The 24,635-nt window shown below is 52.2% G+C and overlaps 1 protein-coding gene across 10 annotated transcripts in view; it reads left to right on the top strand.

Moving 5' to 3' along the window:
* Nucleotides 1-24,635, top strand: part of Mcf2l (MCF.2 cell line derived transforming sequence like) — a 136,534-nt gene that overhangs the window by 31,786 nt on the left and 80,113 nt on the right. The window contains exon 1 of one of the 10 annotated variants that reach the window (XM_029531948.1): nucleotides 4,487-4,683. The exons of 6 other annotated variants lie outside the window; for them this stretch is intronic. In XM_029531948.1, the coding sequence (XP_029387808.1) occupies nucleotides 4,605-4,683 (79 nt within the window). In that variant the 5' untranslated portion in view covers nucleotides 4,487-4,604. Of the gene's footprint in view, nucleotides 1-4,486; nucleotides 4,684-15,233; nucleotides 15,775-24,635 lie in introns of those variants that run through there. 3 more of the 10 variants (XM_021219833.2, XM_021219835.2, XM_029531944.1) reach the window with 3 other exon arrangements.

Genomic DNA, 24,635 nt, shown 5'->3' on the forward strand with positions numbered 1-24,635 from the left:
CTCGAACTCAGAAATCCACCTGTCTCTGCCTCCCAAGTGCTGGGATTAAAGGCGTGCGCCACCACGCCCGGCTTCAGCCTGCTTTCTTATAGAATCCAAGACTACCAGTCCAGAGATGGTCCCACCCACAAGGGGCCTCTCCCCCTTGATCACTAATTGAGGAAATGCCCCACAGCTGGATCTCATGGGGGCATTGTCCCAACTAAAGCTCCTTTCTCTGTGATAACTCCAGCTGTGTCAAGTTGACACAAAACTAGCCAGTACAACCGCTTACTGAGGGCGGGTGGCCAAACCAGCCTTGTTGGGACATAGGCTGTCACCCTTGTGTTTGGTAACACTACCGCACACATGAAAGTATGTGCCTATTCCAGAAACTTTAAAACAGTTACAACCTTTGCCTGTAACTGCTGGGCATGCATACAAGTGCATGCGTTCCTGTGCGGAGGCCAGAGGTCCGTGTCAGTCAGGCTGGCTGTCAAGTTCCAGGGTCTGCCTGGCTCCACTTAAGCTGGTAAGGACTCAGATGGTCCAGGATCCACTTGGGATCTCAACCTGCTTGCAGGGAGGGAAAGACTTGTGAGCCTCTGGGCCCAGGCCCTGCCCCTCCTTCAGCTCCACCTCAGAAGGCGTGGCTCCTCCAGGCCTGCCCACCCTGGGTCTGCTTTCCTCCTCCTCTGTCTCTCCTATGGCTGTTCTTCCAGAATAGTTGCTAGGGAACGGCTGGTATCCAGGTGTAGCCTTACAGCATCCGCCTGCCCCCTGGGGCCTGGCCTGGGGTTGAGCCTGCTCCCATGGGCCCCTTTGTCCCACAAGCCAGGCAGTGAGAAAGGCCTGCCTCTGGGTCACTGATTCTCTTGGAGCTGCTGGGGGCGGGGCTCACCTTGTGACCCGGGCAACTGCTGAAACTGCCAGAGATCATTCTAACCCACATTCCTTGGCAAGGTCCTAGAGACAAGCTCTTGGTTTTAGGTCAGAGTCAGAATCCTGCCCCAGTGGGGGACACTACTGTTTGTCCTTTCAGGGAGGTTTTAGAACAAAAGCCAGGGCTTGAGGCTGGAGAGATGGCTCCAGGGTTAAAAGCACTGGCTGCTCCTCCAGAGGACCTGGGTTTGATTCCCAGAGCCTGCACAGCAGCAATACAGTGCTCTTTCTAGTCCTAGGGCACTGACACCCTCCTCTGGCCTCTGTGGGCATCAGTGAACAGATTTGCAGACCAAGCACCCATACACATAAAATAAATAAATACTATTTAAAAAAAAAAAAAGCCAGGCTATTGCATTCCAACAAGCTAGGCGCAGCCACCCACCTCAAACTGCCCATTAAAGAGATGAATAATAATGGCCACCTTGGAGGTGAGGGGTCCAGCCACCATTTATCTGTCCTGGAAATACTGACATGAGGTTTAGTGACCTTTCAACTGTTTGGGGGATTCAGATATGAGGTTTAGGTTTAAACAGTAAGGGCTGGATAGGGACACGGGGTATGCACAATTAAGGAGCCCTGGTCTTGTGGTCTAGTGAGGGCTTGGGTTCACAAGGTGGTCTTCAGAACTCTTCACCTTTGAGGGGACAGGATGGTTCTCTCAAGGTGATGGCTGCTGCTCCTGGTGTGGCCTCACCCACACTGGATGCTGAGCCTGTCCTGTGAGCTGGTGCTGTTCTGGGAATTCCAGTTACATTACTTACCTTTTTTTTTTTTTTGGTAACTGTAACAAAATACCTGAGGAAAAGTCAACTTAATGAAGAAAAGGGTTTACTTTGTCTCGCAGCTGAGGGAGCCATCCCTCCAACATGGATGGCAAAGTCACAGTGTCAGGAGCCTGAGGCAGCTGGTCTTGTTGCTTCTGTCAGAAAGCAGGGAGTGGTGGGTATAGCTGCTGAGCTCAGTGCAGGACCCCAGCACACGGAACAGTGCTCCCTACATTTGGGGGGTTGGGGGGTGTCTTCCTACCTTAGTTAGCCCAGTCTAGAAACTCCCTCTAAGAATGCCCAGAGCCTTGTCACCCAGATAACTCTAGACCCTGCCAAGCTCATAATCCACGTTGATCGTCACCCAAGGTGGCTCAAGAGAAAGCCTGACGACTCTGAGGAAGATGGCTCAAGTCTGCACCTGCAGCCAGAGCGAGGCGGTGTCATCAGGCCCCGTGCTTCTGGTGCCCTGTGGCTCCAAGCAAGGAGCTGCTGCTTTGCCTTCTACATCCCTGTCCCATCTGTTCCCTACGTGCAGGTTCCTTAGTGTGAGACAGGGAGAAGGCGGTGCTGCATCTCAGTCACCAGGAGAATGGAGTCTGCCCCTACCATGTGTGCTCCCGAGAAGGTGCTTAGAGCATCGAGGCTCCAGGATGCTCCGTCGACAGGACGGTTAGGACAGGTCAGGCAGACACTCTCACCTTTTCCCTTGGTTCTGGCTTGGAAGATGGAATGACATCAGCAGTGTTTGTCACAGCGTGGACCAGATGGACCTCTACGGGAGTGCACATAACAAGCCAGGCCCACCCACGGGCCATGAGACCCTGGGGGTTTGCCCCAAGGAAGCCTAGGCTGCTCGAAGGTTCACTAGAAAGACAAGGCCTGTCTCTGTGGGGCGGATGGAAGGCGAGGAAAGAAACCCGTGGAGAGGCAGGGCCTACACCTCAGCACTCGCCCCGATGACAGCCTTCTCTGAGGCTGGAGACAGCAGCTTGGCACAGGGGAGGGGTGAGCAGTGAAGGTTCTGGAGCTGAGGGGCACGAGCATGACTCACCCAGAGTCTCAGTCTTCAGACGTCACACATCTGATCTGACTCTTAGGACCACAGGTACAGTGCATAGTCTGCCTAGGGTTCACTTGTCCACGTGGAGACTTGCTGCAAAGCCACTGTTGCTGTTTGAGGGTTCACTTGTCCACGTGGAGACTTGCTGCAAAGCCACGGCTGCTGTTTGAGGGGCTTAGTTTTCAGAAAAGCAATCATTTCTACTATCTTTTTCTTTTTTTCTTTCGAGACAGGGTTTCTCTGTGCAGTCCTGGCTGTCCTGAAACTCACTCTGTAGATCAGACTGTCCTGGAACTCAGAAATCCACCTGCCTCTGCCTCCCAAATGCTGGGATTACAGGCACGCGCCACCACTGCCCGGCCAATTTCTACTATTTTATTATATCTATATGTGGTTATTACACATTGATTTGGGGACTTTAGCATGACAATTATCTTATAGATCTTTACCTTCCAGGCCAGGAGTTCTGAGGACAAATCCTGGGACATCTGACATTTTGTGTCTTGACCCTTAGTTCAGTGCTGAGCCCAACATAGACACTGTTGCAATGGCATCCTGGTACACACCCATCTGTAGTTAGATTGTTCAGTGCTAGTGAGCACGTTTATATTGTTGGAAACTGTGGTCTTACCGCACATACAAGTGTCTGTATGGCTACCAATGCATACATGTTGGGCACTGTGGTGATTGTGCACAGTTTAGGGAATCATGGCATTGGAGCACATATGTTGGTCATTGTGGTGCCAATGCATGTATTCTTGGATACTGGTCTTGGTGCACATGTATGTTACTGCATGTACACCATGTTGGTACACACATGTGTACACACACCATAGTGCTGATATACATGTTGGTGCACGTTTGCGTTGTGGCACACCATGGTGCTGATACAATTCATGTTACTGGAGTCTGTGGTCCTGTGGTTTGATACACTCACGTTATTGGAGTCTGTGGTTCTGGGGTTCCCACGTGTTACTGAAAACTACAGTGCCAGGGCATTCATCCTGTTGGCATGATGTGACCTGTCTGACCAAACAATAAAACGATGGCCAGCAGCTGGAGAGGCTGGTGTTCGCCACCCTGTGCATTGCAACAGTACTCTGTGCACCGGCGACCCGGAATCTGTGTGGAGCCGGTGGTGTCAGATGCAGAGTGTGGCCCTCTGCCAAACATGGCGAGGTTAGAGAGTCCTGGGCCTACTGCAGAGCTTCCTTCTCGCAGACCTGTGTCTTAGGTCTGGCACCGCCCTTGCAGGGAGAGTCAAGTCCTGCCCCAGCTACCCACCGGCTCCCTCTTACCTGGGCATGAGACCTCGTGGAGAGCGCGCTCTGGGCTGCTGTGGACTCTGCACCTGCCCTGCAGCGGCGGGAGGTAAGGGGGCCTGGGGCAGGAAGTAAAGGGAGCATGGGATCAGGCTGGATGTTCTTTGGGTGGTTTGGGATCGCGTCCCTGAAGCAGCTACTTCCAATCACTTTGAACAGAAACCCTAGGGAGAGGGGGAAGGGCAAGGGCAGACCTGTGCGCCTGCGTAGCGGGGCTTTCAGATGCCCCCTTGATGCAAACTAGCCTCCCAGGTGCTCAGGTGGGGCACACGCATGACTCCAGGTGCGGGGTGGTGACACGCCCGGCAGGCTCAGTGCTTCCGCTTCCGCCTAGCGCCCCCCGCCTCCCCATCAACGCAAAGCGCGCCCCCCTCCCTGTGGCGCGGAGACCAATCCTGGGAAGCCAAGGAAAGCGCCACAACCCCCTCCCCGTTCCAGCCGCGCCCCCTCCCCACGGCTTAGCCCCACCCGACAGCACCTCTGGTGCAGCGGAGGACGATCTTCTGGGGATCGGTTTTGTTGAATCGGAGGATGAGGTTTTGGCTGAGAAATGAAGAGATGGCCCTAGAAGAAATGGTGCAGAGATTAAACGCGGTTTCCAAGAACACTGGTAGGAGGAGCCGCTGGCCTCGATTATATATTCTTAAGCTTGCCATCATTTGTTGAATTGTAGAGAATTGCATCTAATGGCTGTATAACCACCTTCATTCACTTACCCCTAGCACTGGTAACAGCAGAGGCAGGCGTGATGGGCATTTTCTTGGTATCTGATAGCCTTTGTGGATTGACAGTGTGATTTTATTCTGCTTGACACAGTTTGAGAATTACAGATCAGTAGCGCTGGCTTTCTAGGAGATGAGGGTTTGTAAGTGGAGCCATTTGCCCGTGTGTGTGGGGGGGAGTCTGCAAGTCCACTTGTGAACATCACCTCATTTGCTGCAGTGGCCATAGAATTATGAGCCAAGAATGGCCTCATAATCCAAGCCCAGGCCCTGCAGACACTGGGGTGGGATGGGAGGTAAAATCCTCACTGTGCACTATCCAACCTTAAAGCCAATGTTTGAAAATAATATAGGTTAAAAAGATGGTGAGAAGTGCAGTTAGACATTCGTTTTCAGGATTAATTGTCTGATTTCTTAAAATAAGCCATGAGGGACAAGCTACAGCCTCCTGTAGATTTTAGCCCCTTGGAGCTGGCAGGATGCATCCTGCCGTCGGCCTCCATCCGTTGTGCCGAGGGTTCCTGGCACACTGCAGAAGACGCAGGTACCACTGAATAGTTGTGTCTGGCATGGGGAGGAAATAGTGGTGTGCTATTAAAAGTAGGTTGGTTCTTGTCGTGTGTTATGTGATATGTGGCGTTATCTAGTTTTCTAAGTAATACTTTCCTGAGGGATTAAAATTTCATTCGTTGTCTAGATTGGGTGTGGCACCCCTCCCTGTATTAAATGAATCAGCATAAGCATCAAGTGTGGTGGTCCCCCCGACACGCGTGTAGACAGACGGTCAGTTTGTAATGCTGGCTTTGCAAATGAAATGGCTGCTTATTATAAATGGGTGAAAAGAAAAGACAGACGTTTATGCCTTCTGTCTCCTTCTTCTTAGAGATGTGGCCCATTTTTCTGGGTGTTGCTTGGACAAGATCTGAATGAGTGTGGAGCTCCGGGGAGCTGCTTGCCTGCCCCGGGGGGCCTGAGGAAGAAGTGGGACTTGCTGCCCTTCCCACCTGTGCTTGACTGGTGTAGGGGACCATAAGAGTGGGAATTGCTCCAGCAGTGACGTCATCCCTGAGTTTCAGATCCTGAGGTTTCCTCCTGGGCTCTGAAGGACACAACATGTGTGTCTTAAGTTGTAAAAAGGCTCCCAGAGGAGCAGAAGCTAGACCAGATACTCACTGAATGTTTGTCCAAGCGTCTTTGGATTGGGCACCAGTGGCTACTATTGTCTTGCCAGAAGCAGCAGCTCCCGTCTGTGCCCTCTGAGGTTTCTTCAGTACTAGAGTTATAGATCCCACTAAGACCCAAAGATGTGGTTAACAGGATCCTCTGATATGAGCATCCCATTGTTCAGTGGTGGGGAGGGAGAGATCACCCGCACCTGCACCTTTTCTGGCTCTCCTGTTCTCAGTATAACCCAATCTGCTGTGGCACTGGGGAGGTGGGCTCTAATGGTTATCAGCTGTGTGTCATGCAATGGGGACAGGAGTTGTGCATGCACAATGCAGGTTCTTGCTTCCACCCCTGTAGGGGATTGATATAGGTCTATGTAATTATCGCTCAGGGTTTACATTCTGAGCGTGTCCTCAAGAGTCCCTTCTAGCAGAATGTAGCTCAAGGTCATAGGATTGTTCATGGTCCAGGGGCATGTTAAGGTCATGGCCAGAAATGGGTAGATAGTTCTGGCAGCTTGAGCTAGAGACTGGTGAAGCTGTTTAGAACAAAGGGCATGGGGTTGCAGCTAAGGGCTGTGACTTTCCTTAGAGCTGCAGGTCTGACCTTTTGTAGCTCTCCTGGTGCTCACTACCAAGTAGGAAGCCTGTGCTGTCCGAGCCATGCTGCTGCATTCTCTGTTCATAGTTGCCTAGCGTGACCCAGAGCTTTCTTCCCCAGGCTGCTTGGCAGGGCATGATGTCTACTACCCAGGAGCTGTATGGTTTGACCTTGACCATTTTGCTTTCGTGTTTACTTCTGAACCTGACCTTTGTCCTGATGCTGGACACTTTCCATCAGCAGAACCCTTCCAGGTACTTGGGCTCCTTTCCAGCATTTTTCTCTGTTTTGGTTTTCTCTTTAGATTTGCAGGATTTGTGAAAAACAAGAAACATTTAGGGGAGAAATGGTGGGGACTGAGTTGAATGTTCCTTGATGTTCGAGCAAGTCAGTGGAAGGCTGGTTAAAAGACAAATGCAAGCCACCTTGGAGCTCCCGACTCGGGAAGGCAGTGCAGCGACATCTGAGAATTTTCTCTTTAAAATTCCCAGGTGGTGAAGATGGTGCTGGTCCAGGATCAAACTTGGAAAACTGATGTAGCCGATGAGTCTTTAAATCCAACTCCACCTTCTTCATCTATAGGGAGTGGAGGTGGATGGTTAAGGGGTGGGTGGATGGATGGATAGATGGATTAAATGTAGACAGATGTGTGAGTGATGGGTGTATAGATGGCAGTGCAGATGCACATATGGATAGGTATGGGTGAAGGAAAAGACATGAGTATGAGTGGATGGTGGGTGGGTGGATGGATGTGTAAAAAGATATAGATGGCCGCGTGGATAGATAGGTGGACGATATGTAGATGGATAGATTGTGAATGGGTGTCATGATAAGTAAACAAGAGACTAGGTGGGTAGGTGGGTGTCACGTATGGATGGATAGAAAGTGGAGGAATGAATGGCTGTGTAGAAGGATGGATGGGTGATGGATGTGTGGGTGAATGGATGGATGATGGATGGATGTGTGGGTGGGTAGATGGATGGATGATGGTAGATGGATGGTGGATGGATGATGGATGGATAGATGATGGATGATGGATGGATGAATGATGGATGGATGATGCGTGGATGGATGATGGATGGATGATGGATAGATGATGGATGTGTGGGTGGATGGGTGGGTAGATGGATTGATGGATGATGGGTGGATGGATGATGGATGGATAATGGATGTGTGGGTAGTTGGGTGGGTAGATGGATGATGAATGTGTGGGTAGATGGGTGGGTAGATGAATGAATAGATGATGGATGGATGATGGATGTGTGGGTAGATGGGTGGGTAGATGGATGATGGATGTGTGGGTAGATGGGTAGTAGATGGATGAATAGATGATGGATGGATGATGGATGGATGGGTGGGTGGGTGGATAGATGGGTGATAGACATGTGGTGGATAAGAGGATAGATTGCTTTATGAGTGGGTAGCTGGATAGGTAGGTAGATGGATGGATGGACAGATGGACAGATGAATGGATGGTATCAGGCTAGATGGGTAGATAAGATTACATGCAAAACAGTACAATATAAGTTATGTCATGTTTTAACATGATCCAAGTCTCAATTCTGAAACTAAGAATTTCAAGCTATCTTAATTAGCTGTATTTGACTGACTACCCAGCCATTGACTTGCCTCAGAACATGGATGATGAGGGGATGTTGGTGACTCTGTCTGGCTCCGCCCCCTGTGATGCAAATGTCTGATTTCCCTCCTACCCTTTCTGTCACCCCCACAAAGCTCACCATGGTCTAGGGACTAAACTTGGGCTTTCAACTACTAATTCAGCCATTTGGAAGTGTTTGACCTGGTGCCATCTGAGTCTGTGTGCGCGTGTGTGTGTGTGTGTGTGTGTGTGTGTGCATGTGTGTGGTGTGTGTGTGTGTGTGTGTGTGTGTGTGTGTGTGGCTGGCTGGCTGGCTGGCTGGCTGGCTTGCTTCTCTGGAGAAACCTACATCCATGACAGTGTTTTCTGAGGAGATGCAGGAGGTGGGATGTAATAACTATTTCTATCGCTCCTCTTTGGAGACAGCTGCAGTGGGAAGTGAGTGCTCTTCCTGTGGCTGACATGATACTTGAAGTTTCTTGGCAGATATTGGATGGGCGTGAGATTAGGTGAAGGACCAGGCTGAATGCCCAGATATATACAGAGTGAGCTCAGATACATGCAGAGTGACCCATGACAAAGATGGTAAGGCATATGCTCATCTGCAATATGAGGTTCCTGCTTCTGTGAGTCCCTGGAAGAGGTATTTACCTCCCTGTGGTTTTCACTGGGAAACCTTTCCGTTATATGGCTGTCGATTGTGGTTGTCTTGATGGAGCCCCTTAGCCGGCTTATGCCTCCATTGTCCCAGGTCCACACCAAGCCAGCAGTGTCGTGGTCGTGGTGTGCCCCTGTCACATTGCCTCTTTCTGGTCTCTATGGATGCCTCCTGCTCAGTGCATCTTTTCCCCGTTGAGATCCATCCTCTTCCTTTTTCTCATGCTGGCGGTCCAGGACTGACCCCTCTCATCCCCAGTGGCAAGTCTTGCTCTGGCTGTCCCGGGTGTAACCGTGTGGTATCACTTACCACTTTCCCAGGCCATGTGACCAATGCCTGCATGTTTCACTTGGCACTGTCAGGGCTGAAGGCAACATGGCTGGCCTTTGCCTGAGTCCCACAGTCCTCAGAGGAGGCTGAGCCAACCTTCTGGAAGTGGCTCTTGGTTCTCAGTGAGCTGTGATGCCTGTTGTTCTCTGTCTTTACCTCATACAGGCCTGCATCCACTACAGCTATGCCTCGTACGGGGATGCCTAGAAGAAGACTCTCACACACTCACATTCATACCAACATGCTGCCATCTCGCTTACTTAAAGGGCAGTGTCACAGGGCTGTAGTACAGAGAGACCTAGCTCTGCTGATGACATGCCATCTCTGCAGTTACCAGGACAGCTACAGCAGCTGTCATGTCGGAGCAGTGTGGCAGACTTCCGCAGGGCTCCATGCTGCTCCCAAGGGATCCCACATATCTGTGGCCCAGGAAAGGGACAAGCAGCCTCCGCCATGCTGCACATGCGTGGTGCATGAGTTACGCACTCGAATCTTCTGGGGGCTGCTGTGTCGGGCTTTGCATATAGAACACACAAAGAAGCAAAATGTCTGTGTGGTTGTCTTAGAGCCCAAAGGTGAGCAATGTATTCCTAAGAGATGTCTTCCCAAATCTATGGATTAGAAAGCTGAAACTAGAACCCACGCCTGGATTCTGGTTCCTAATACTTTAGAGGCTTAGATGTGCCACAGTGAGGGGAGTGAGCACACACTCAGCTGTGATACCAGGAAACAGCTATGTGAACTTATCTTGGGAGATGCAAATAAATACACACTACAAGCTGGACGTGGTGGCGCACGCCTTTAAATCCAGCACTTGGGAGGCAGAGACAGGCGGATTTCTGAGTTCGAGGCCAGCCTGGTCTACAAAGTGAGTTCCAGGACAGCCAGGGATACACAGAGACACCCTGTCTCGAAAAAACAAAAAACAAAGAAAAACCAACCAAACAAACAAACAAAAAACACACTACCCCCAGATAGAACATCAACAACATCCAGCCAGAAGACCTAATGGGCTTATCATACATATTTAAAAGCATGACAGGTTATTTATAGAGTGTCTGTGACCCCCAAAGCAGCCATCTTATTGGAAAGTGTCATTCCGGAATGGCTGGCTTCCCCCATGGTTGCATAGATGGAGTACTGCCTTCTGTCAACCTCCCCCACCTTCCAACCACAAGGTGACATTCAGCTAGGGCAGATTGCAGGGGAGAGGTGTGGGAGGGAACTGCGCTCTCAGACGAGGGGCTGTGACCCTCTCCGTATGGGCCTGATTATGAGTGGGTCTTGCGGGCAGCCACAGCTGTGGATGGAGAAGGTTGTTTTGCTTGGAGGATAGGGCTCTGCAACATGGGGCTGTTTCTACCTTTGCCCAGCATTGCTCCTGACAGTGGAGAGCCTGGGCAGCTCTGTCCCCCCTCCCCCCCAAGTGTGTATGCATGCTCGTGTGTGCAGGTACATGTGTACCCTCCTCCGCCACCCAGCACTGGGACTTCTAGTTTGCCCCACTGCATCCAGCTTTGCCATGCAGGTTTAGGAGATCAAACTCAGGCCCTCATGCTCTCAACACAAGCTCGTTGCGACCTGAGCATCTCCAGCTGTTTGTCCGTGGGATGCAGGGCAGGCTGAAGTAGAATGAGTCTTTCCAACTGTCTGGATCCTTACTCTAAGGACGCAGAAAAGCCACCCAGCACGGTTTGTGGTGACTCTGACAGTTATAGGCCCAGCAACTGTAAAAGGATTCCTTGCCTGGTTCTCTTCTCAGGAAGCTTGTGGTTTTCCTGGGTTTGCAGAACAGACATGAACAGGGGAAGGATAAGGGAGAGGTGTTCTGGTTGGCCAGGTAGCAACTTGGTATTTGCTCCTCCCACATGAAATATTTCCTATGGCATCTATCCATTTGTCTGTCCACCCATCCATGGTAAGCATCTGCTTGTAATGCAGCGATGCATTACCTGGCTATAAATCAGGTCACAGTGCCTGCAGGTCAGATAAAAAATACATATGTGGGTCTGGGGAGATGCCTCAGTGGGTAAGCGCATTTGCTGTGTGGACATGGAGCCCTGAGTTCAAATCCTCAGCACCTACATAAAAGCCATACATGTAATGAATGCATGCCTGTAACTGCAGTACTGCAGTCTGGAGACCCTGCAGATCCCAGGAGCTCCCTGGCCATCAGCCTAGCAGAGATGGTGAGCTTCAGGCTCAGGGAGAAACCCTGATGAAAGGCATCCCAGTGCAGAATGATAGAGTAAGACATCCTTCCTCTGGCCTCAGTGTGTGTGCCCATGGGCATGTACACACACACACACACACACATGCATGCACACACATGCACACGCACATGCATGCACACACACACGTACGCATACACACACACACAAACCCATTCACTCACACACAAACTCACACCCACACGCATGCACACATTCAAGCATGCACCCATATACACTCACAAAAGAAAATACATTAAATGAAATAGAAAAGAGAAAAAACTTACACCAAATGCTACTATTATTGTGTCTAAGGAAACAGGTTCAAAGTGTGAGGGTGTGGATAGCAACATTTTAGGGCAGAGAACAAAGACTGAGGCATCTTTTAAGATTGTTTTTATGAATTTCTTTTACAATGAGTGTTTCTTGTGTGTGTGTGTGTGTGTGTGTGTGTGTGTGTGATGTGCTTGGTGCTCAAGGAGGCCAGAAGACGATGTTTATGATTTCCTGGCACTGGAATCACTGTTGTGAGCTGTCCTGTGTGTGCTGGGAATGGAACCCAGGCCTGCTGGAAGAGCAACAAGTGCTCTTAAACACAGAGCCATCTCTGCAGCCCTCTGTTGAGATATCTTACATGTAATATCTTGTAATGGAGACTGTGAAAGTAAATATGAAAGCTAATGGATGAAATATGTAAACTACCCCTTATTCACAAAACATAAGGATGTGAGTGAAGACCCCAGTGTCTGGCTGTGACCGTGGCTCCTACCAAGACCTGCCTATACTGTTTTTCCAACCTATAGCCTGGTTCAGAAGGAAACACAGAGCAGACCTCTCAGCCTCGCAGAGCCGGGAGCATGAGGTCACACGGCTCTGTCTTGCTGGGGCTATTTGTTAGGAAGGTCATTGTGCTGCTGGTCACTGAGGCCGGGCTGAGCCTCAGTGGTCAACTGAACAGCTTGGCATCTAGGTGGGAAGCCTTCCTTCTTGTTAAGAAATGGAATGTCAGTGTTCTCTGTCGTTGTCAAAGCAATATCTACCCGAGGCAGGGCTGTGCACGTTGCACTTTGGAGAGCACCGCCCTGTCTCCAGGAATCTAAGTGGCACGAAGAGGAGCAGTTAGTGGGAACTAAGGAGCGGATGTTGGCTGAGGGAAACATTAGGCATCATTTGTAACCTAGAGATGATCCCAGCACCATGGGAGGCTGTTCTGTGCCCACATGACAGCACTGCAGGGATGGTCTGGGCCAACATGACATCACTGCAGGGATGTAGCATTATGAGCATTGACATCTTTGGGGTTCTGTATGTATGTCATAGATACTTCGAAGGGGAGGCTAAAAGACACTCTGGGCATTGCAGAAAGGAGGGGCTGGGTTTGGGTTTGTAGAAATCCTGCCCACTGGCTGCTGACCATCTAGACTGCCATGGCCCACTGTGGATGATGGTCTGGCTGATAACACCAGAGCCACCCTCTAATAGGAGAGTCTCTAGGGGCTCTGGCACAGAGGGCTGGAGTTCAGCACACAGCTCTCTAAAGAGACCATAAAGTAAGGGTTTCTGTTTGCCTCAAAGGATCCTCTGTCCTCACCCAAGCCCTGAGAGATTCCCAAATGCTAGAAGGAAATCAGATATCTGGGAGGAGTCATTCAAGAAAGTTTGAAGCAGTCAGTTGGGACACACAGACCCGCCAATTGTTTTCTGAAAGTCACAGAGATTCGGTGGCTCTGATGGATCTAAACTGGCTTCTCAGCAAATGCCCTGAGTTTTCCTCTACTCTTTGTTTCTTTTTGTTAAAGAAACAAAGCCAGTCCCCAAAGCATAAAATCCAATTTCTCAACTTGAGAGGCAAGCCACATAGCTGTGCTGTTTAACCCATGAAGTAAAGAACCAGTTTTAAATGTCACTAATGGAATTGTTGACAGGGAATTAGACTAGGTGGAGAGCTGGTGTCCCACACAGGATGGAGGATGCTGTGAGAATGCTGTGAGGATGCTGTGTCTTGGAAGGCTTGCTTGTCTGTTTGCAGTGCTGGGCACTGAACCTGACTTCACACATCCTAGGCAAGTGTTGAACACTTAGCTGCATGCACGGGTCCTGGGTGTGCATGCATGGTTGTGTGCATGCGTTGGTGTATGTGCAGGAGTGTGTAGGAGGGTGTTCATGGGTGCATGTACACATGTGTGTGTGTGTGTGTGTGTGTGTGTGTGTGTGTCTTCCTTACTGCCATGATTGTAAGCCTTGCTACCGCTCCTATCCAGTCTCACAGGACTAGGTGACTGCATCGTGTAGGAGAAGTGAGTAGGCTGTGGATGAGGAGCAGAGCCCAGCCCAGGTTGGCTCCATTCCCTTCTTTTTCTTTTCTTCCCTTCCCTTTCTCCCCCCCCCCCTTTTTGAGACGGGGTTTCTCTGTGTTTCCTGGCTGCCCTGGAATTTCACTCCACAGACTAGTCTGTCCTCAAACTCTTAAAATCTGTTGTGTGCTGACGTTAAAGGCATGTGTCACCGTTCCCAGCTCAAGACAGGTTCTTGTAAATTGTTTTAATGGCATTTTAGAAACACAGGAGAAGACAGACCTGGCTCAGGCACACTTGCTGGAGATAGTATCGAATGGGAAACTATAGGTGTGCAGGCTCTGCCTAACTCAGCGCTGGGCTCATGGCCCCAGACCCACAGTGTGCACCATGTGCTACATCGGTGCTTGGCTAGGGCAGGATGGAGAGAGGAGTCATTGTTGGTCTCCGGCCTGTGATCACATCCAACTGCTTGTGGTGATTTCCATGGGACCGAATGTTTTAGGCCATCAGCTTAAAAGGCTTGGACCTTGAGGTGCCGCGTCAGATGTGCCTTCTTCCCGACTGTGCTGATTCTGGGTGAGCCCCAGCATCTGCTTGGGCAGGGGCAGAGGTGAGGCACAGGTCAGGCAAGGCCAGCCAAGCTTTCCCTCTTGGTTGGCTAGTGGGTTCTTCATGTCTGTGATGTGGGGGCCACATCCTTGTGTTTGTCTGTGGCCCTGCCTGCTGGGATATGAGGACAGCTCGGGGTTGGGTGTACAAGGTGGAAGGAGGGAGGGGGCTGCTGGCTCTTGCATCCTAGCTGGCAGCGTTTGCCTGTCATACTCAGAAGTGGATCTAACAAGAGACCTGTGCGTAGAAGCCATGTCTTGGGATACTGGCAGCGAGCACCTCTGCTACCTTCTGACGGCTGAAAGCACCTACCCCTTCTCCCCTGAACCCCATGGGAGGACAGGCGGTGAGCAAGTCCGAGCGCACTCGCAGAAAACAGAGGTCAATTAAACACTGCTCTGCTACAAATGTGGCTCCGCTCCTTGCGTGGACTTTTGAGGCAGGAGGGGCGTGGCTCAGGTCTTTGGGGAGCCCACCTGACTCCTGCCCTCAACACTGTCTCCCGCTCCTGGACTGATAAGGTTATTGAAGATGGCCATGGACCGTGTTCATTGTCTGGCATGGTTGTGTTATCATGGTGCTCAGATGAAGTGCCTGAGTGTCAGACCTGAGGGTCTGAGGCCCTAGGATGTGCCCAGCACATAGAGTCAGACAGTGGCTCCCAACTTAGCTGTCACTGGAAACCCCGGTGCTGTCCCTTCGCTGTCCCTCCGAAGCATCTGTGGGCACCAGGGCAGAGGTCATTAGCCGCTGGCTTGGGAGGCTCAGCGTGTCCCATGGAAAGTGTCCCTGCCAAGCTGGGCGCCTCCCGGTTTCCTCTGCTGAAGGCTGGACAGCAGACTGGGAAACTTCCCGATTTATTTCAGTAAGCTCGCAGCCAGCCCCTCCCTTCCTCCTGGTTTGTAGTTGTTTGTTTGAACTTGAGACTTCCTGAAGCCTGGAAGGTGTTTCTGCCTGGAGCAGCTCCCTGACATTTGCAGCTCTGTCCACACAGCCCCTGTCTAAGGAAGGAAGCAAGCAAGCGGGACTCGCGCGCAGATGGGCGGGCTCAGCCATTCTCACTTGGTCTCCAGCAGTGGTGGCATCCTGCAGCCTCTGCCTCAGTCTGCAAGAGAGCAGCAGGTGTGGAGCCTCTGGCTTGGGGACTGAAGGGAAGGCTGAGAACCCAGGAGGCCATTTGACCCCGTCCTTTCTCATGACTTGGTAAAACTCAAGGTCGCTGGGGACATCAGCACCTGCTTCTCGTGACAGCTCAGGACCCAGGTGTGTCCTGCAGGTCGCTGGTGCCTCCACAGTTTCTGACTGCCCTAGTGAAGGCCTGTAGGCCTCAGGAACCTCAGGGCTCTCTGGGCTGACACCTGGACTGGTCCTGAGGAGTCACTGGGCCTCTGCATTCAACCATCAGGAAGGCAACGCAATGGCAGAAAAGGGTGCGTCCCGGGGGGCCGGGCGACGGTTCTGGTCACTACCAAGGAAGCGTCGGGGAACACCAGGGCGCCACAAGCCAGGTGAGTCAGGAGAAATGACACCTCCCTGGGGACTTTGGACTTAGTGTCCCCTTTCAAGAACTTTCTTGTTCAAAATATTATGAGCGGCACTTGCAGGACCCTTAAAAATGTCTGGTGACCTGTTAGACATCCTGGCTCAAAGCAAAGATGGCCTGGGTGTGGAGTCTGGCTTTATCTGAACTTCCTTTGCCTTCTGGTGTGAGGGCCTGGCTCAGAAGCGGAGGTGGTGGGAGTCCTGGGCAGACAGTGAAGACATGGCCATGATGCACCTGTCTGCAGGGTCAGTGGGGCTAGCTCCCAGGTTACACAGGCCATCCAGGTCCCCAGCAACCCTGTTGTCACGGTGGCTATATCCCACTCCCACCCCACTCTCAGTTCAGATTCTCTTTGGGGCAGCACACTTGCTCAGCCAGTTTAAATTCCCAATCTCAGACTAATGTGTTACAAATTAACATCCAGAGAAGTGGGGCCATTCCAGTTGCTGGAGCCGGAACCAGAGCCAGAGCCGTGCCTTGGGGCTGAGTTCTGGTCCTGGCAGGGGACACAAGACTCTCTGCCCCCAGGAGCCTGGGGATGCAGATGTTGCCAGGGAATTCGGGGCTTCAGTCATCTCTGCAGTAGGCTCACATAGCATCCTTAGGATATCAGCTATAATTCCCTGGGCTCCACTGTGTTCCACTGTGGACATAAAGGACCAGCGCCTCCTGGTGTCCATCTTAGATTTGCACGCTCTGGGGGAAGGACAGGCAGTCTGCTAGGAGCTAGCCTGTTAGCACCACAGGCTGCAAAGGAGGGGCAGCCATCTGGGGGTCCATGATCACACTATCTTCCACCCCAGGATTCAGCTCCTGAGGGTGCTTCCTAAACCAGCATGGCACAGCTGGGTAGAAGAGGGCCCTTGCCCTCCTGTGTGGGTATGGAAAGCATCCCTAACACGGTGGGCCAGGCCAAGCCCTGCTGGATTGGCACAGATAACCTGGGTTGAGGTACCAGGTCCCTAGGCACCTTGTCAAACCCTCTGACATCTGCCCAGCACAGTGCCAGGGAAGAGCAGGACTGGGATGTGACAGAGGCCAAGCTAGTCCTGGCACCTGCTCTGTGCATCCCAGGGTGCTCAATGCCCTTTACCAGCAGCCCCCTCCCCCTCCAGGCCCTAAACGTGGATGTGAGGAGACTCTCCAAACACCCCTCACAATATGGGGTATTCTGGGCCACCAGCGCCATCTGTCTGGTTTGGCTGTTGAGGGTGTTGATATCCATTTTGGGGTGCCCTCCTGGCTCAGCCTCCCCATCCGTGTCTCAGTGGAGTCTGTCTGATGAGCTCCCTCCCGGTGCAAGTGCATCTCAGACAGGTGCAGCTCAGTGCAGTCAGATCACTGTGCACATCTCACTGTGCGCATCTCACTGTGCGCATCTCACTGTGCGCATCTCACTGTGCGCATCTCACTGTGTGCATCTCACTGTGCGCAGCTCGGGTCTACAGCAGTTCAAACAGCCGATAGCTTGCTTGTTCGTGCTGAGCACCTGCACAGGCAGTAAAGCCTGGAGTCCATTTTTCCATGTGACCTGGCTTTTTGAACATGGAGACTTTCTAAGGGCTTTGTAGCCATCTGCTTATGTATCGTCAGAGGTGAAGTCACGGCTAGTGCTGTGGACACAGAGTTAGAGAAAGGTAACAGGGACACCATGTTGTGAACAAAGGGTGAAGACTGGGCAAGGGGAGGGTTGTCTGGACTGGTGTGGGAGCTGGGCAGAGCTGCTCTTCCCGTCGCAGAAGTCCATGGGGCACTATCGACTGGAGATTAGTAGAGCGTTTCACTTGCATGTGACAACCCTGGACTGTGGTAGCAGACATGATGAGATTCTAAACCAGAAGAGCAAGGCCCACGGAGGGGCCAGAGATACAGGTGCCACCTCAGCAGCATGGCTGCCCTGAGGCTGCCTGTGCCGAGGGCATGGGAGGGAGGCTCTGCCACCCCCCCCATTAAAGCACTGTGGGGCCCTCTTTAGTTGACACTTCTTGATGAACAATGAAACAGTTAAAATGCCGTAAGCGCCACGCGGGCACAGGGGCAGCGTGGAGCCCTGGCACCGGACACCACAGCGTTGGTTTGGGAGAAGAGTTTTACTCTTCAGCCTTTTGATGCTGACTAGATTCCCTCCCCTGGGTGTGGCAAGTCGGGGCAAGGCCCTAGTTGTACACTCCACTCCCTAAAGCCCCATGCTGGGCTGCAGCAGTGTCAGGAGCCCCACCCAGGGCAGACCATCTGAGAGCATGGCCTCTTGACAGTTAAACCCCACCTGTCACCTGAGTGCTGATCTGGACACTGTGGGTTCTTGGGATCCGTGACACCTCGTGGCCTGAGTGAGTGTGGCCTCCTGCAGCTCCTCAGCGCTGCTAGGCCCTATCCGCACCACCCCTGCACACATATCCATCCAGCGTGAGCTGGTCTCTGCATTGCAGTGCACAGACCCTCAGGCACTGCTGCTCTTTCCACTGGGCCGAGCAGTAACAAAACTCAGGTTCAAGTAGCGCATGAGTCAGTGCCAGCCTTCCCACACCTCTTCCCTGTGGTGAGTGATGGTGTGGGGAAAAGTGTGGCTGAAGGTTATAATTTCCCGATAAGCCAGAAGTGGAATGTCATCAGTTGATCCAGAAGTCGGGGTTGATCTCCTGGCTGTCAGCCTTCATAGAGACACTGGAAAGCAGAGCCCAATAGCACAGTGGCAGGCGTCCCCTTCTGAGAGCCTGTCTTATTAGGAATCCTGACAGCCTCTCTGTAAAAACATGTTTGAGGTTGGCACACACTGTTTTAAACAGAGCCAGAACTAACTAAAAGATGGTGAAGGCCCGTGAAGATGGTTCAGCTGCGTAAGTGTGAAGACCAGAGTGTGGATTTCCAGAACCCATGTCAAAGCCAGGCAGGCACGGTGGAGATCACGGGAGAAAGGGCTCCGTGTCCACTTGTGGCCTCTGAGTGCGCCTGCAAGCACACAGGAGCACATGCACACATGCACACCATACATGCAAAAATACCTCGAAGATTTTTGGGGTGCTTGGGTTACACTTATCACTTGTTAGAGCTTCTGGGTAGCCGAGCTCAAGGTGGGAAATGGACATAAACTCAGGTGCAGAGGAAAACTGTTCTGTGAAGGATTTTGGGAGAATTCTTCTCTTCAGCCGTGTACACGCATATGTTAGGCTTCTCAGTACATACCACGTTTGGATTTTTTTCTTTCTTTAAGAAAATCAGCACTCCTGGTTTGGTGTTCCATGGCAGCAGGCTAGAAATATTAAAACCTGAGTGTTCAGTAGGATTCCACCCAGGGTCATGCTGTTGCTGTCCAGGAGAGTCCCCGCTGCAGGCTAGGGCCACACATGTCCCAGCTGGTGCTGTGAGACAGGTAATCTCCTATACCAGATGCACAGGTATACCTGTACTGAGCTGAAGCTATTCCTGGCTCAGCCCAGGACTCCCCATGTTTGTAGAAGACAGACATATTATTGAAAGCGGGAATATCCAGTGTGAGGCTAGACCACTGGTGTGATGGTCCTGCCCATGGCTAGTCAAAGCAGGAACATCCTGTATGAGGCTAGACCACTGGTGTGACAGTCCTGCCCATGGGCATTTATATCCACACTCCTGGCGTCCAAGCTTCAGAAGTTCGAGCCAGCAGAAGGGCGTGGCCATCCTGCTCTAACTCTAAAGCAAGCTTGCAGAGGGGTGGTAGGTGGGAGGGGCCTCCCGTTTGATTTATAGTGCTTTTGTTCACAGGGGAAACACTGGTGAGAGACATTTCCTCACAGTGCTCCTAGAACTTGTTTGTAAGAAGGTGTTTCCTGCTCTGAGGAAATCTGGGGATTGTTATCATTTTTAAAACTTCAGGCAACTCGGTTGAAGGTAGTAATTTTGTGATAACTAGATATGGGTGCTGTCGGTTTAGCCAGAGCTGGGAAGGACCTCCTGACCAGCTCCTGACTTCCTTGGCCACTGGCCACAACATGGCCTAGAGTGAGGCCAATGCCAGGCTGGAGAGACCCAGAGACCCCATCCCAGTTGGGCTAGGGTCCCCGCAGTTTGTCTTTTGGGTCTCTGGGATCTGGGTTTCTGTGGGGATGGTCCCTATGTGTTATCTTGGGACGGGATGCCTGTGGAGTCTCTGCTCTTGAGGAATGTGGAAGTAACAATTCACACCTACCCGGGCCCTGCTCTGCCCGCAGTGTGAATTTGCTCACCTTGGGGAAACAGTGTCTTTGACATCTGAGTGGTGGGGGCTGCCAGTCACTAGATTTGAACTCTCTAGGTAGTGGGGACCTCGCTGTCTTCTGATGATTGGGTTCCGGAGTTCATCCTTGCCTGGACCCCTGGGCAGAGAGGTGAGTTCTCCGACTGCTCCTCCATCCACTGAAGCTTCATCTACTTCTTTGGGTCCTGACCCTGTACGAGTAGATTGGCTGTGTAGGCATATGCCCTGGTACCAGTGCTGTCTGCACACTGGATGGGGGCTATTCTTTGTATGCCAGGCCTCTAATGTTAATGAAATGCTGGGACCAGACAGACAGACAGACAGACAGACAGACACACACACACACACACACACACACCTCTGTCTGTTCCTTTCCTGTAAGGAACGAGGCCCTTGCTGAGGCTGCATCCTCTTCTTTGGACCAGGAGCCCTCTTACCTCCTGCTGGTGTGCTCTGCTGATCCTTCTCGCCTCCCTGCCTGCCCTGGGAACGGTGACTCTTTCTTGTCCATCACTGTAAGTGGACGTTGTCCCCGGCTGAGTCCTTGTGCCTCACGCTGGCAAGAATGACTTGATTGTTCTTTTCCCAAAGCTGCTTGCAGGCTGCTTCAGCCTGGAGTCGCTGTGTAAATACGCAGGGTGGAGTGAGGAGGGGATGTTAGTCTTGTGAGAGAGAGCAATTACCTTACAGTGCTCCATCCTGGTTAATGGTGAAGTGAAAGTGAAGCTGGCCGCTCCTGTGCTCCTGCGGTTGGTAGCTGAGTGCAGTCAAGGGCTCCGGGTGCCTGTGGCCATGGCACACAGACGGCCTGCCTGGATCTCCGTGGCAGAGATGAAGCTCTACTACATGTACTCTGAGTGGTGCTCCTGGCTACGCTCTCTGGCTGAGGGTGAGTCCCGGGGTCCTCCGAGGGAGTGGGCACACCGTGCAGCCTGGGTGCTCCGTAGCTGTATTCTTTTGACGAGAGAAGTGGTCTCCCCAGTTCCTGTGTCCCCTTTGGACCTGAGGCCGCTAAAGGGGAAACTGGAGCACACAAGTTCCCAGCCCGTGGTTGTCACTGGAGCATTTTGCGGCATTGGCTACCAAAAGTAAATAGCATTCTCAGGCTGGCAAGTGGAAGAGCTCCTACATACCACCAAGCTGCTTTCGTGATGGGCTCCCTGGGGAGCTACAAGACCACAGAACATCCAGAGGGTCCTTCCCTTAGCCCCGAGCTCAGTGTCTAGCAGGCAGGGTGACCATCACTTTTTTTCTGGCCTGACCCCATCTTGTCTGTGTGATATGGGCCTGGGATCTTTGAAGGTTAGAGGTCGGGCCACGGCTGGCATTTGACAGAGTTCATTATTGCATTCATTGTAACGGCTGAGACAGTGGGGAGGGGTTGTTGCTAGAAACACTGCTCAGGGCCTGAACGTGCAGGAAAGTGTCTCTGTAGACAGTAAGAGAGAAGGCTCAGCAGAGACGGCCCTGTCCATCCTGTGCACACTCAGAACTCTGCCCCCAGTGCTTTTCTGTGCATTTTGTGGCTCTGGCCACCTCTCCTAAGAGAAGGATGTTCAAGATGCTACTATGGCACTCCCAAGAGAGGCTCAGGAGGGGACATATATCCCTTTGCCAGAGCATATTACTCAGGAGTGCAAGCTGACCATATACAGCCCCGGGTGACATGGGGGAATCAGCCAGGACAGCTGACTCTTGAGGAAAAAGGCGTGGGAGCGTGGTAGGTGTGGATGAGGTTTTACACTTAGTACCCCAGCCTGAAGGGACATCTGTGTTGGGCCTGGTTTGTGGATGGGGCCCATAAGCAACCAGCTCAGCTGTGAAGTTTCTTCTGTCTGTAAAATAGGAACACCTTTTCCTTCTGGAAAGCCGGAGCTGGGGAGTTGTGGTCTCCGTGGATAGAATTCTAGGTTGTGTGAACAAGCCCATGTTTGGACACAGAAATCTTAGATGCTTGACAGAAACCACTGTGGGTCTATGATGTGAGATTACCTTAGCAGCCAACTATCCATAGCGCATTGATAGTCTGTGGATGATGGAGCACCAGAGGCCAATGCCATCAAAAGCAGAGGCTGGGCCATGGGCATGATGTCTGCTCATCATGTACAGACCAGTGTGCCAACAGCCTCACAGAGCTGTCCTGCTGCTGCAGGGACACTCACAGCAGGGTGTGCTCCCACCCCAAGGTCCCTGAAGCATGGAGTTCCTTCAGAGCTTCCCAGGAACAATGTCTCAGCCAGCGGCTGTCAACCTTCTTAATGCTGTGACCCTCAATAGTTCCTCATGCTGTGGTGACCCCCAACCATAAGATCATTTTTGTTGCTACTTCATAACTATAATTATAGCTGTGTTTTCCAATGGTCTTAGGCAACCACTGTTGAAAGGTTCGTTCGAACCTCTAAGGGGGCAGGACCCAGAGGTTGAGCACCACTGGTCTAAGCTGCAGGGATGGAGTGGGAGGTGCAGGCCTTATGTGGCAGCAGGGGCTTGGGAACATGGCCAGTTTCCCTCCTGTCCGCATGTGTCACCAGGGATGCTAACACAGGGCTTTCTGCCTGCGCCCATCTTTGTTTTTCTGTGAAGTCCAACTTCCCCTGTGGTTCCCAGTGCGCACATGGCAATAAAGCCCACAAACGGGCTGCCTCAGAGCAGGGCTGCCTCAGAGCAGGGGTGAAGGCTGCTTGCTGGCCCTTTTACCAGGCTGCTGGGAGTGAAGCCTGAGTCAGGAGCCTAACAGGAACTGAAATTGCCCTCTTGCAGCCTGGCAGGGCCCTCCCAACCCCTGGAACCTTAGCTCCTCCTCCAAAGGATTGCAGGGAAGGGCTGAGGAGGGGACCCACAGCTGGTAGATAGACACTGCCAGCCCATCCCAGGGCTAGTCAGCACCCAGCCTGACCCAGGTGTGCACTGCACCGGTGTCCTTTGGTGATGTAGATGAGGAGAGCTGAGGCCTTGAAGCTTGCTTGCCCATCCTGGGCTGATGGGGCAGGGGAGGGGGTTGGGTTGTTCACAGAAGCGCCTAGAAACTAGAAAGTGAATTGAGCCCTGGGCTCCTACCCCACACACCCTCCAGGACTAGGAAGGATCAGGTGAGATACGGAAGTATATCTGGCCAGCACGAAGTGTCCCACCCCATTACTATAGAGCCAATCTCTGAACCACCATGGTTGACTTAAAAGAAGGAATTGATCCACTCGTAGCCAAAGTGGGACAAGATCCCCCAATAACATGAGCCTTTTGCACACCTGGGTGAGCTTGCAAGGCACAGGAAATCACTTTGATGGTTCCGTGTCCGCAGAGCAGCTAAGGGGGCGTGGCAGGGCTGGGGAGAGAGCTTCCCCCACCACCTAGCATGTGGCCATGGCTCTCCAGCACATTAGGTGGCTGTCCTTGACTCCAAGAAATTCGCTGTGACTCAGAGCAAACGCGACAGGGTCCAGCAATAGATATCTGCTGTTTGCTGTGTGGGCACAGCAGCTTCTGGGCTCTATTTACATTCTCTGTCTGTCTGCTGTGTTTGTCTTTTCTAATATATGGCCAGAGAATATTGCTAAGATCAGCCTTAGGAGAATCCACCTGCCACCTTAGAAACACACACCTCCCATGTGTGAAAGAACTGGAGGGCACGTGACGGGGCTGTCAGTCACTCTGCTCGCTCTGCTGCCCGGGCAGAGCCAGGCTTTCTCCCGTAGGCTCCTGGGGGCCCGTGATTCTGTGAAGCACTGCTATGTGTGCACAGTGCCACTGTTACCCAGGAAGCCATATCGATGGCAAGGGAGAAACAAGCTGGGGACCCAGGTCCTGTCCTCACTCGGAGACTGTGTCACAATTATAGGAACTTAATTTACCCCAGAACAGTGAGAGCCCACAGCCTCATCTAGTGTTTAAAGAGCAGGATGGCTTGTGCTGGTGTCAGCCCTACTGGGGGACCGTCAGACTGTGGGCTCAGAGGGAGTGGTCTTTAAGGAAGTCTGTTTTATCAAGGACAGAAAGTAAAAAGGCAGGGGTTATAGGCCTGTTTAAATTGTTTACCTGATCTTGATTTAACTTTGGAAGGTGGTGTCTATCAAGAGACCCACAGCCAAACATTAGGCAGAGCTTGGAGAATCCTGTGGAAGAGAGGGAGGAAGGATTGTGGGAGCCAGAGAGGTCAAGGACACCACAAAAACCCCACAGAATCAACTAACCTGCCCATAGGGGCCCACAGAGACTGAACCACCAGATGGACAGCATGCATGGGACAGACCTAGGCCCTTGGCACATAGGTAATAGTTCCTAACAGCAGGAGGAGGAGGAGCAGGAGGAGCAGGAGGAGCAGGAGCAGGAGGAGGAGCAGGAGGAGCAGGAGGAGGAGGAGGAGCAGGAGGAGGAGCAGGAGCAGGAGGAGCAGGAGCAGGAGGAGCAGGAGCAGTGGGGGCAGGAGTGGGAGCAGGAGGAGGAGCAGGAGCAGTGGGGGCAGGAGTGGGAGCAGGAGGAGGAGCAGGAGCGGGAGGAGCAGGAGCAGAAGGGGCAGGGGCAGGAGCAGGGGCAGGAGCAGGAGCAGGAGCAGGAGCAGGAGCAGGAGCAGGAGCAGGAGCAGGAGCAGGAGCAGGAGCAGGAGCAGGAGCAGGAGC

Source organism: Mus pahari, chromosome 19, assembly GCF_900095145.1.
Source record: "Mus pahari chromosome 19, PAHARI_EIJ_v1.1, whole genome shotgun sequence".
NCBI classification, from domain to species: Eukaryota; Metazoa; Chordata; class Mammalia; order Rodentia; family Muridae; genus Mus; species Mus pahari.